The 13,346-nt window shown below is 38.3% G+C and overlaps 1 protein-coding gene across 1 annotated transcript; it reads right to left on the bottom strand.

Moving 5' to 3' along the window:
• Nucleotides 1-11,600, bottom strand: tmem64 (transmembrane protein 64). Its single transcript, XM_034892219.1, has 3 exons — nucleotides 9,997-11,600; nucleotides 2,955-3,110; nucleotides 1-2,040 (listed from the first exon to the last, which is right to left on the bottom strand). The coding sequence occupies exons 1-3, from the start codon at nucleotides 10,705-10,707 to the stop codon at nucleotides 1,849-1,851; spliced, it is 1,059 nt and encodes a 352-aa protein (XP_034748110.1). The 5' UTR covers nucleotides 10,708-11,600; the 3' UTR covers nucleotides 1-1,848.
• Between the last annotated feature and the right edge of the window lie 1,746 nt (nucleotides 11,601-13,346).

The raw sequence follows: 13,346 nt of genomic DNA, 5'->3' as shown, positions 1-13,346 counted from the left end.
GGTCGGACTTGTATCATAATTTTTTTGCTGTTGACTTTCAAACATTATTGCTAAATTCAAACAGGAAGAGACACTTTCAACCAACATCATGCTTTTGAGAGGGCTGACAGCATGAGATGTGTAGAGCAAAACACTAAATCTGGCTTTTAAGAAAGAAAAAAAAAAACATTAGTTCAAAAAAGTAAACGAAAAACAAAATGTTGTGCTAGCGTTACAAATACAGGGACATAAAGATGGATATTTCATATAGGAGCCCTTATTATTCCTTAACCAGAAATTGTCTGAGGAGCAGCATCAAAATAATTCATGTAAAAATAAAAAATACTATCACATTCACTTTTAGTGTCCATGTTGTGTTTGATTGTCGGCTTCTGAGACACATAAGTTTTAACTTTTGACCAACCGTACCCCTTCCAAGTTCAACTTATCTGTATAAAATAATGTTTGTCTGTTTGTAGTGGGCTGTGCAGGAGAACCTACAGCATGAAACTTTGTTTACAGATCATTTCTAGTTACCAGCAACGTTAAGTTATAAAATAAAGTCACTCATAAGTCACATGTAGCCTCAACTGAGGTGGGGCCAGTGTCATGGCGTTTGATAAGCTCTATCAAAGAATGGCACATACAAAAATAACAGCCTCTTTATCTCATCTAGCATACTCATCTATAATGTAAGTAAAACTTTAAACACAGACTCAGGTTTGTATTATTTCGATGCGTGAGATTTTCTGTGATTAGTTTGGTTTCAGCACTGAAATTCAACATTCATGCCATTTAGTCATTGTTCTTTGATGTATTGCACAGCATTGTCGAAACTACCATCTTAAGCAAAAACTATGTAATTATCCTAATGATAATCTCACAGCCAAATAAAAATGTAAAACAAAAACAAATGTTAAATTAACATGTATTCTAAATATTTACAGGGAAGCATGACATCTGTTTCAGCTCAGTGTGGGAATCTTTAGCAGAACATGTGGCTGTGCTACGGACGAGCTGATCAAGCTGCACTTCAACTTTCCTGAGTTTCCTTCTGTCAAATCTGCTCTTCTCCCAGCTGCTCTTATTTAAACTGCAGAAGCGCCAAAATGATCTCCGGGGCAGACAAGGCCAATTCAGCTGATGTGGTCGTAAGCCAGCAGAAATCACACAGTAATGCTTGGTGAGAGCTTCCCCCCCCTCTCTCCAAAGTCCAAAAATAAGACACTTCACAAAAGTGAACTGGACTACAATGCCAAATCTTGCAAACATATTAATAAGGCCCTAATTATTGTTACTGTGAATTAGCACAGGATGTAGACTCATTATAAATCTCCTAAATAAAACAAAAACGGATGTAGAATAAAAGAAAGGTGCATAGGTTGGCATTCTTTTGACACTGAAATGAAAAACAATTCCTTGGTTCTCTAGAAAGCTCCAGATTGCACAATCATAGTGTTAGCAGGCAGTTACGACCTAGCTGTTGTTTTTAATCACTCGCTTGCTCACTCACTTACCTCTGACATCTCTAAACATTATTTCATTGACATATCCTGTAACAGAGTAAACTAAGTTAAGAATAGGTAAAGTACCTTAATACAAAAAGAAAAATCCCAAGATGATGTACCGCAAAACCATTTCATCAGCACCTTTTCATCAAAAGGTGCATGGTCCCACACTTCTAGAACATCGTAAACACATAGGCTTCTAGGGTTTTTTCACAAGGGTGGTCAGAACATGATGTAGAAAATTATAAACCACCTAAATGTTTCGGACACTGTCTAAACATTGCGGGTTCCCTTGAGTTCTGCAGTCTTACAGTTAGGTGACCAAGTCATACGAGCTACTGCCTCGTGTTTGGATTCACGGTCACACCACATTAATGCAGTTTCCACTACTGGCTGAAGCCCTCTTGCTGCAGTAGGTGAACCCGCTGTGATTGGTGGAGGAGCCGTTCAGGTGCGACGACTTCAGCTCCATCTGGCAGGCAGCGATGGCTGCGTTGAGCTCTACCTGTGCCCGGTGCACGACGTAGAACATCAGGCCGATGCTGATGACGATCTGCAGAGGAAAGAGGAAGAAGTCACAATATTGCGTTTGACACAACCATTGGTATTGAGTTGGTGAACTGAAGACTATTACATAATGAGATGTGCTTAATATGTTGCTCTCCTAATAAAAGTACGAGGAGGGGAGGGAACGCATTTGATAGTCCTGTATACACAGTCTATTGCAGTCCATTACAACCCCACACTACAACCCCCAAAAGGCCATAGTTTATAGCAGTGATATTCAACAGGGTCAACTAGGGGGTTCCTCAGAGTAAGTGCAGCAGGGCCGCCAAATGATGTCTAAAATGTTTTAGAAAGTTTCTTTTTTTCCCAAAATTCAAATCTTTCTGAAAATATACAATATTTAATAGGAAAGATGATTTGGCCTATTTGTGAAAAAACAAACATGTAATTTACACATTGAAGATAAGCTTATTATGGTTAAAGTAGCCAATATGGTAGCCATAGAGTTGAGCTTAAGGTTTAACTGTACCTTCCACATGTATGTTTAACATTAAAACTTGATGTGTACATAATATATCTATTCATTTTCATCCAGTTTAACATGCAACTCAATTTTATACAATATATGCACAGGGGGAAAACAGGAAAACAGCTAGCCCGGACAAGATTCTTGATATTTGATTGTTTCTACATATTTGTCCTTTAAAAAAACATGTGTATGTATGATGTGTATCCTGGTTGATAATCCTTGTGCACTAGGATAAGGTTTGGTAGACAATATGTATTTAGAATATAGACGGAAAAAAAAGCTCTGATCCACCAACAAAATATTTCAATTACAGTAATTCAAACCAAGACACGCTACTTAACACAGACTTTAAAAAAATCTAATCCAGGGTTATTTTAAGACATTTAGAAATAATAATTATCAAGCATAATGTATTATCACCATCAGCTCACCTGTAGGCAGAACACAAAGTAGCCGCTGACGCTCTGCTCTGCGATGACGTCCTCCATGGTGCGAAGCGTGGTGCCCAGGTAGGAGTTGAGAAGCTGAGTGGGCAACAGACCCACAGAGGAGGCCACCAGGTAGTTTGGCAAGGACACGTCTGTGATCTAAACATTGAGAAACATCTTACAAACTTAAATAAAGGACTTAAGCAGACTTGAAAAATCTATACTAAGCTATAGTATAGAAAAATCTAAAATCAGTTGAAAATGTATCCGTTGTGCATTCATATTTAAGACTAGGGTTGAAGTTCAATTTCCTTTGAGCAAGAGCTAAAACTAAAGTGAACTGACTAGGTCACTATTTTGTAGATTTCAGTAGTGATTCATAACATTAGAGAGGAGACAAAAGTTTAGAGTCATGAGATTTGAAGTTTACGATGGAGCCAGTTATCTAAACATAGCACTATTTGGTTGATATTATTGCCTTTTTTGTGATCAAATTTGGGTACCCATATCATTCACGAACAGTTACAAACAACACACTGGGGCATAGGAACGAGTCCCAGGGCCACAAAGTCACAGAGAGGAAAAACTGGATGAAGGGACACACACACACACACACACACACACACACACACACACACACACACACACACACACACACACACACACACACACACACACACACACACACACACACACACACACACACACACACACACACACACACACACACACACACACAGGAAAAGGCTACAGCATTGCCTTCAAGGACTCAGCAATGCTGTGCCAAGCGTCCAATGTCTGTCCCAGGGCTCCACCCACACGAGTCGTTGAAAGTTCCATGTATGTGACATCCAAAAAAGAAGGATCCACGAACAAACAGATAAGTCACGAGGTGCCGTCCAATGGGTTGCAATCATCCTCTTAGCAGCTATAAACACAGCCTTTTTTTTTTTTCTTTACAAAATTGCTCTTCAACACAAAAAACATGTAGTACTATGGGTGTTAACATTTGTTTAAACATTTAAGTATGTAATATGTGTACTAGGCCTGCACGATTAATCGTTATAAAATCGCAAATTCAATTCACCCTGTTCATGATTACATTTTTTAATTAATTACATTTTTATTCTCTTAATGACATTGGTTCTTATTCAGTTTTACGAGTTGAATGTTTTGTCTATGTCAATGTCTTTTATAGAGCAAGTAAGGTTATGTCTTATAAATACACACACATATACATATATATATATATATATACACACATACACACACATATACATATATATATATATATATATATATAGATAGGTGTCCCTTTTTTAATAGTAATAATTATTTTATTATTTATTTTATTTATATATTTATACTTAAGTCGAAATGTAGGGGTGTGATACCAACTAAAAATGAAAACAATGATACAGATGCATTGCTCGTTTTCTTTAATAAAATCTTGTTTAAAGAAGAATACTGCAGCTATAATGCAATTTTTGAGAAAAGCTGTTGCAACTGTTTTCATTTGAAGCCAAAAAAATAAGAAAATTGGCAAGATACTGGTAACGTACAATCTTGGTTATTTACCTTGAACTACGACATGTCACATGTCCAGTTCAATGTCTCATTTCATATCTCAGTGCGACCAACTAAATACTGTACAAGGAATTGTCTGCGTTGCTGTCACCCTTGATCCCTTAATAAAGTGATGACATAAGCCAATGCGCGAAGATGTCATGGCACTGTGTGCACAGTGGCTGATAGCGGCGTGTCAAGGGCAGTGGTGAATTTCTGTAGGACACTGGCTCAGCCAAAATGCTATCACGGCTGGAAAACATGTCTGTTAGATCCAACCCAAGTGTCTCCTCTTAGTGGGAAATAATAACCCCTCTCCTGTTATCACACTACACACTGATTAAAGTCTGGGTTACACTTTAGAGGACACAGATGTTTCCAAAACCTGGTTAATCAAACTAATGTTATCAAGTTTTTTATCTTTAGTATGTTTCCTTAAAAGAAAAGCACTGAGGTGTATAAACCATGTGTCAACCCAATCAAAATGTCTTCTCTGAGACATGACATGTGAGCCTGTGAAAGTTGCAGATGTATAAAAGGAATGCATTCTCTTTCTCTCAGCCATTATCCCTGAGTTAAGAGGCACATGTCTTCTGAAGTCTCCTCCCACCCAGGCATCTAGCGTATGCAGCGGTATAATATACGGCCAAAGAAGGGATAGTTTTTTTTTTTTTTTTTTTTTTTTTTTTTTTTTATAAATTGTACAGAGAAATTTTACTGACCCTCCTGCTTGCTTCTGAAAACCTGAGGAAAAGTGAAGAAACGCCTCATTCAAGGAATGACCTGGGGTCCGTTTCAGGAAGGAGGTTTAACAAACTCTGAGTCTAACCCTGAACTCTGAGTTGATTTACTCTGAGACAGGAAACTGAGTTTTCAGTTCCAGAAAAGCTGATTTGAGTTGGTGCAATCAACTCCAAGTAGCACTACCATAATTAAGGATGAATTGAACCATGATCAAATCTACCAACCACTTTCACATTTAACCAGCATTTGGCTGGTAGACGGTGCTTCTTTTATACCCTGCATTTAAATCACACAAGGAATGCGGCAATTGCTTAATCAGCTCATTATGACAGCAAAAGTATGGAGGCAGGCCAGCGAGCAGTGATAACATGTAATTAAATACACATGGGGAGCTGAGTATGTATACTTTGTCCACGAAAGGATTCAAAAAGATTTATCCTGAGCTGTCCCATTGTTTTGCTAACTAATGCAGTCTTTGTGTCGTTTTAGGTTACCGGCTATAATGTAGCACCATCAACTTCAGCAGAAAGAAGCACGGGGCACGGTGAAATTTTGCCTCATCCACAGAAAGCTTACCAAGGGCAGAGCAGACAACACATAACTTCACTGTGAACCGGAACAGGCTATTGTGGAGAATAAGATAATACCAAACAACCGGGTAAGATGAATACCAAGATGTGTATAGTTAAGAGACTTAAGCTGGGTTTGAAACCCTTCCAGGCTGAGGCAAATTGGAAGTTTCAGCTTATTAGCCTGCTTCTGGTAGGAATGGTTTATCTTCTCTAATGAATGCTCCACTGTGATCTTCAGTCATACTGAGGTGTGAGAGGAGCCTGATTTTCTCCAGTCCCACTGACCTTGAATGATGGTTAATAGGGCTGGGCAATTAATTTCACCAAAACAATATAAAAATGTCCATTAGGTATTTTTCTATATAATTTCCAGAGAGATGCCGAAAAACCAGCTGTGTTACGTCACTGTTTACGTCCTTTGGATAATGCTTTACATTCTGATCCTTGCACGTGTTCATTTCACGCTTAAGTTCTTTGTGAATTAGAAAATACACATTGGCATATTATCCTTTATATCGCCAGTAAACTTGTTAGCAAACCGTTGCTTATTTACACATCTAGCCTTCCTAGTAACAGAGGAACTACATTATCATTTTTGTGTTTCTGGCCAAATGAGGCCAAACCATTGCACAAATGCAAGTGTGTTGGTAAAAAAGAAACAATCTGTCCTAAACCTAAAACTATGTCAAAGGGAACTATCTCCAAAAGTCATGAATGAGTCACACAGATAAGCGGCCTTTTCAAAGACAAACAGCTGTCATGAGTTGAAACTAACCAAGGGACATATCACAAATTCAAACTGGCATACAACCAAATATGACCCATTTTGTAACAGCCTTCTTTTTTCATAAAAATGTTTGTTTGCTTTCCTTCCTTCCGTAGATAATGACCAGGAGCAAGCAGAAGCAAAAACAGGACCAGGGCAATTTGACCCTGGCAAACTGATTGTGAATCACCAATAACGCCCCTGCCAGTGGCAGCAGTTGGGCAACACAGAGAAAACAGCCGTCCTTTTAGACTTTGACATCTCATTTTCACCTCTGCAGAATGTTGAATGTAGTTCAATGTTGTAACAACTGTTATTGAGAAACCATTTAAGTTAGTCAGGCAAAAGAAAACCAATCTGGTAGATTTGTATGTCCTGTTCAAAAAAGTCTTTTTACAGGTGACCATTAAAATTAAGAGAAATTCTAATTTTTAGCCTAACAAATTGCCTTATGTTTTAGTCTGGAGCTTAAATTTAAGACCAAATATAAATCACAGCAGTATTTCCAGTAGGCATGGGTAATATGGCCCAAATCTTCTACCCCAATATATAGGTCATTTCATACCTCAATAACAATATATATATCACGATATAGCATGTTTTCTGGTAATTCAATAAATAAATAAATAAATAGTCTATATGAAATAACCAAATGATAAAGTCTTCTGTGCAAATTTTATTTTTCTAAATTTTTTAAGATCTTTATTGCAAAGTAAATGTTACATGGAAGGATCAGAACATAAAGCATTGACCAAATGACATTAGAGTAAGTCATCATCACTCTTAACAGGAATCCTAATCTTGATCAGATTGTGTGCCATGACACATAATCAAATTTCCCTGTAATAAATACTACACGTGCAAAACATTTTATTTCTAATTAGTTTACACCATTAATAAATTCTAAATAAATTCAGTTTAGAATAGTTTCAATTTAAAAAAATATTCACTACTTATCCATGTCCTGCACTTATGAAACCATTGTATATCCTGCACTTACTGCTATTGCACTTCTGGTTAGACCTAAACTGAATTTTGTTGCCTTGTACCTGTACTTGTGTAATGACAATAAAGGATCTAATCTAATCTAATAAAAGGGTGTCAACTCAACTCAATTTCGAAGGCTGTAGGGAAGAGGATAATTGTTTCGGGTTAGATTATTTTGTTGTCAGATTTTGTACCCCATGTATGTAAATAGAGGTTGACAAATCATTAAAAACAGCTTCCAATATAATTCAATCAAATGTAACCCTCATCATTTACCAGAAGTGGGTCAAAACACCTCTGACAAAATTGAGAATATTTTGAATGAGTTGCAAATAGTGAAGTGTTTATTGTTGGGTTGTTGTAAGTGCACAGAGCTATCAAAAGCAAATGCCAAACACCCATTTCACAGAGAACTGTCTCAGTAAATCAGTCACCCCAGAAAACCTACTGGTTTTGCAACATGCAATTACTGTACTTGTGAATCTTACTTACATCATCTTATTTTTCCCTTTTCTTGCCTCAGGCCTGTGCATCGCCTTCATGCTTTAAGCTACGAATGCCTTCTAAGCGCCCCCTTCACATCCACTTCTGGATGTTTATGCTACTGTTGGTTTCTGCCTTCGACACTATATTGATTCTCTTCTCATATATTTTTCTATAAACACGGTGCAATATTCAAAACAGCTAAAGTTAAGGGCAATAGAAATGTCAAAATTGACTCAAACAGTATCTGTGAAATATTGCATATGATGATGACTTGACTGCATATAATCCAGCTGCTTTCTGTGGTGTTTATCACTTTAAAATGTGCATTCTACTTTTGAAATGAGATGTTGTTTAAGTAGGCCAAATTCCAATTTAACTAGAATGAACTGGACTTTGTCCTTTTTGCCAACATCATCCTTGGACATGTGTATGCAACTAGTCATTTAAAGTAATGCATTGTGTGAGAGTCAATTAGACCAACCTCAAATTTCAAATCAGAGAATCCTGCTTGATGAAAAATGCCTGCACACTTACTCTGAAATCAAATTTATGTAGATATATACGTTCTTGTTTGTGTAAAGATATGCCATGCACATTAACAAACTGTAACACTGCAGTTCCTTGCTTGAGGATATAGGCATGCAACCAACTTGTGCAAACCGGATACTGTGTTGCTGTTGGTGGTACTCCAGTACATTAAAGTTCCACCTACTTAATCTATGTTTTCTCCATTTTTTCAGCCTTATCATTTCAAAATTCAGTGTAAACAACCTTGTGAGATTGTTTGTTTTATTCACTGGGATTTTTTTAGGAGACTAATGTAAGACAATTATGTAATGGAATCAATCTGAAAATGTGGTATTAGTGAAGCACTTCCAGCTCCATGCAAGATATTGTATAATCTGGTGAAATTGGAGACATTGATTAGAGCTCTTTCGCAGCAGAATGGCTTGGAATACTCTAGAGATCTCAGTTTGAATGGTTACATAACATCAAGTTCATGCTCCGGTGGGTATTCTCCATTAATCTTTCAATTACAACTGACATGACATTTTTCATGTTACGTGACCTTCCAGCTGATTTCCTAGAATACACAGTAACGCATCCATTGAGGCTCATACTACCATTTCGAGGTATAGATGGGTTGACTGAGAAGGGTAATCGGCGAAGATAAATTATTCATGCCATGAAGGTCAACGGTCTCAGGTTAAGTGTAGGAGAGAAGATGAAAGCAACATACTAATACTGCTAAGCCTTATGTTTGTTGCATTGACCAACGACTTTAGGTTTACCTCACAAAAAAATTCTATGATTTAGTCTTTACTAAATCACGTGGTTTTGTATATTACTACAAATATTAAAAACCTTAACTAGGACTTGAACATGTGATACTGATAGTTTGAACTGATGAAAATGTATGATGTCCTTAGGCAACAATAGAATCCATTCAATAGGAGCGCCAAGTGGAACAAGATTTCTTTCTCTGGAGACTGGCCTTATATTTTCGTTCATGCTATTAGATTTTATGGTCTGCCTTGAATAGTGAAGTAACGGGTCACCTACTCTGTTCAAAGTCTGAAACTTATCACAACTAAAATGATAAACATCTAGCCTACATGTTACTCCCAGTCTTTTCTCTAAGGCTGGTTTTCAGGTAGTTATGATTTCCACTGAATGTTAGGTTGGCTTAGCAATAAGAAAATATATATATTTTTTTTAATTGAAAAGGTCACATGTTTGACTCTCATGACTGCAAGTGATTTGTTGAACCATCCTCCAGTAGGTTAATGAGCTCTTCTCCGGACTGGTTCATTGCTGTGACATTTCTGCTTAAAACCATATGCATTTACAGCGGACACTACATGATGTCAAATGTCCTTCTAAAGGGAAAAGGAAAAGCTAGTCATAGCATTTTCATACTCACCGAGAAAACTGCATTTTGGAGCCCGAATGGTATGGGGGTGAGTCTCGCTAAGGCCACAACTTTGAGTCCACTTCCTCCCTCCACCACTCGTATGACAGCACTGAGCTGTTCACTGTTCCCAACCTTGTTAAGCACCCAGTCAGTCAATAGTCGTTTGCACACCAGGTGTGCCACGAAGGTCCCTATTAAAACTCCCACCATAACTAGTCCCATGCCCAGCACAAAGCCGTAGAGGTAGCCAGCTGCCACATTAAGAACAATATAACCCCATCCACACGGGAACGACACAATAATTAAACCAACTATAAACAGCAAGGCTCCAACGAAGCTGTCCAAGCTCTCAACCCAGAGCAGGAGGTCCTTGAGGTATTGGCGAACCAGTGCAACCGAGGAGAAGCACACAGCAGTCAGGATGCAAGCCAGCAGGGCGCTCTTGAAGCAAAAGGTTGTGATGCAGCATGGGTGTCTGAACTCTCCACTGTTGCTGAAGGTCGTTCCTCCTGCATCACTGATAACCTCAGGTTCTCCATCTGACCTCCCTATGCCAGCCCCTGTCTCGTCAAAGGTGCTGCATATCAGGATGTCAATTTTGTCACATTCATCTGTGGCAGTCCTCTGAAGCCAGCGATTCAACTGAATCTGCGCCTTGCCCACCGCATGCTTGACAAGCTTGGTGAAAAGCTGCACAGTCGTGGACCCTGACATTGACATGATGGCCCTCAGATAAGCTCTGTGGACCAGCAGCAAGGCTCAGATGAACTGTCCGACCTGAAGACAGCTATGACGTTTGAGGTTTGCAGGCAGTCTTTACGTGGAGCGCAAGTCCATGTCTAGCAATATCAAATTTGTTGAGTTTCAACAGAGCCACGTTTCTATGTAATTTTAAGATGGCTTTAGCAATGGTAGCCCATTGCCATGCAACTCTGACAGCAACTTTGTAGTGAGACATACAGATGAAATTCGTCACTCTCCTTGGCCATTACACGAATTGTCCAATTTAACGAGGTTTATCTTGGGTAAACTAGCTGAGCAACGTGCCAGTCCAAAGATTTAAAAGTGCCAATTTTGTGGTCTCTGTCTGAAACACTCGACATATTCAGAGTTGCTACTCCTCAGCCAGGACAGTGTAGTGTAGTGTGGAGGGAGCTGTCAGGGTAGGAAAGCTGAGTTCAGTTACAAAACAATCAACTCTTCTATGGACTGAAATGACCAGAGTCGAAGTGATGGACGAACATCAACTTTTAGGACTCCACCAGCGTTTCCGTCCAGCTAACGTTAACGCACTAGCAAAAATCACTGCAAGGCTAACTCACTCCCGTTGTTAGCTAACTGGCTCGCTTCTTGAATAAAGTCCACCGCTGCATTTCAGAAACTAAACCGCCGTAGCTGGCCTCCTCATACGCTTCTCCCGAACAACACAGCGACAAACAAGACGAAGAAGTCGCATTAGAAAAAAATGGTTTGCTCTTTCTCTGCTGGCTGGCCGTTATTATCCTGTCGTCTCCCTCCTTCCACGGTGGAAACTGCTGCTGTTGACGCAAAGCTATTCATACGGACCCATACAGACCACTGTTTGTGTCCCAGAATGCCAAGTGACCCCCTTCCACGTGACCAATAGGTTTGACGTTCTCATCCAATCAGAGCGCTCCGATTGTCATCCTTGTTATCGCGAGATTTTCGTGGGGGTTCACGACAAATTATGCATGTTTTGTGTCACTTCTGCCACTTACCCTCTTATTATACACATTCATAATATTACCACAACACACAAACTACTACCATGCCATGATGTGGTACTTCAACTATTTAAATTAAATTACTTAAACGAATAGAGATTTTAAATCTATCCACAAAATTAGAAGCAGTTTAGAAGGCAGTGGTGCAAGATTATAGTTTTTACTAGATGTAAGCTATTAAAGTAGCAATACCACACTATACAACTACACCTAATACACAGATCTGTTAAAATAAAATTTTAATGTAGCTTGCAGAAGTGGAGCTCAAATTATTTTTTTGCTGTTGGGTTGTTTACCATTTAACAATGTTATTAACAATATAACATGTTTTGTTTGAATAAAATGGAAAAACCTGTAAGTGGGTCTACACGTAACTTATAGTTGTACTTAAATAGCCTAGATTTCTTGGGGAAATGTACACATTAACTTAAACTTTTAGGAAGGATGTGTTACTATGCTGACATTTAGAAGTGGTGGAATAAGTAGGCCTACTCACATTATTTACTCAAGTAGAAGTAAAGCCACAATGTCCAAAGATACTTTTACACATAGAAGTCTTGCACTCAAAGGTTTGCTTAAGTTTAAAGTAGGCTAAGTACTACTTAAGAACACAACTTGAGTAAATGTACTTATGTTCCAGCAGTGGCGTTAAGTTGTATGGTTATCCATCTTTTGCGGATGTCATAACACACTCACAAAATTTAATTCAACCATTTTTAATTAAAAAAAGAAAAGTAGGATTTCTAGTGTGCAACAGAGTTTGTATTTACATTATCTTGTATTTATAAGAACCTACCGTATAACATGGTAGCCTAAGGGGAATCTTCCTGCTTGGCATGCTCACCATAAGTTCATAATGAGGCGAGAGAAGCAGACAATATGTGCATTCATGCATCTCCAACCGCTCAGCTGGCTCTCCCAGCTGTGGGGAAAGAGAGCTTCTTTTGTAGTAGTTTTCAAAACACTTTTTGTCATTCTCCACTTTCTCAAAGGCTTTTGAATTTTGAATTCATACCTGGTATAAGATTAAAAATTCTTCACACTAAAAGATGATCCTATTCGTTCATATGGTGGGATTGACTGCTGCGCTGTCGTAACACTCCACTAGATGGAACTGTTACACAGTTTACACGCGACTCACAGTGTTTATATATGAGTATTACTCTGGATTTATATGAAAATATGTAACTCTGGACAATCTGGTCCAATTCATCACCAGGTTTTATTGGGAACATTTCGTTTGAGGGCAAAATGGTTCACAAATCCTAGCTGTTTGTTAGTTTATTCTTTCCCACTCATGTGTATTTTCTTTCAGTAGCCTAGTCTTCTTAAATTATGAAGATGCGCAAAATGCCATTAATAATGTTGTCATGATACTGTAGATGTTACAACGTGATAAATCAATGCAAACAAAAATGATTACCTACTAGAAATGCCATCTCAACTTAAATCCAACAAATGGTCAACTTAGAGAAGCACAATTTGAAAACCAAAGAGACAGGCCAGGCCATGAGATTTAGAGTAGGCCTAAGTTTTTATCTTTTAATTTAAAATTGTGTCGGAAAAGATCTCTTTGTCCCATTTTCACATCATCTGTGGGAAAAACGTCTAAGG

The sequence above is a fragment of the Etheostoma cragini genome, chromosome 14 (assembly GCF_013103735.1).
Source record: "Etheostoma cragini isolate CJK2018 chromosome 14, CSU_Ecrag_1.0, whole genome shotgun sequence".
NCBI lineage: Eukaryota > Metazoa > Chordata > Actinopteri > Perciformes > Percidae > Etheostoma > Etheostoma cragini.
The sequence above is the reverse complement of the archived record's forward strand: the minus strand, read 5'-3'. Positions and strand labels throughout refer to the sequence as shown.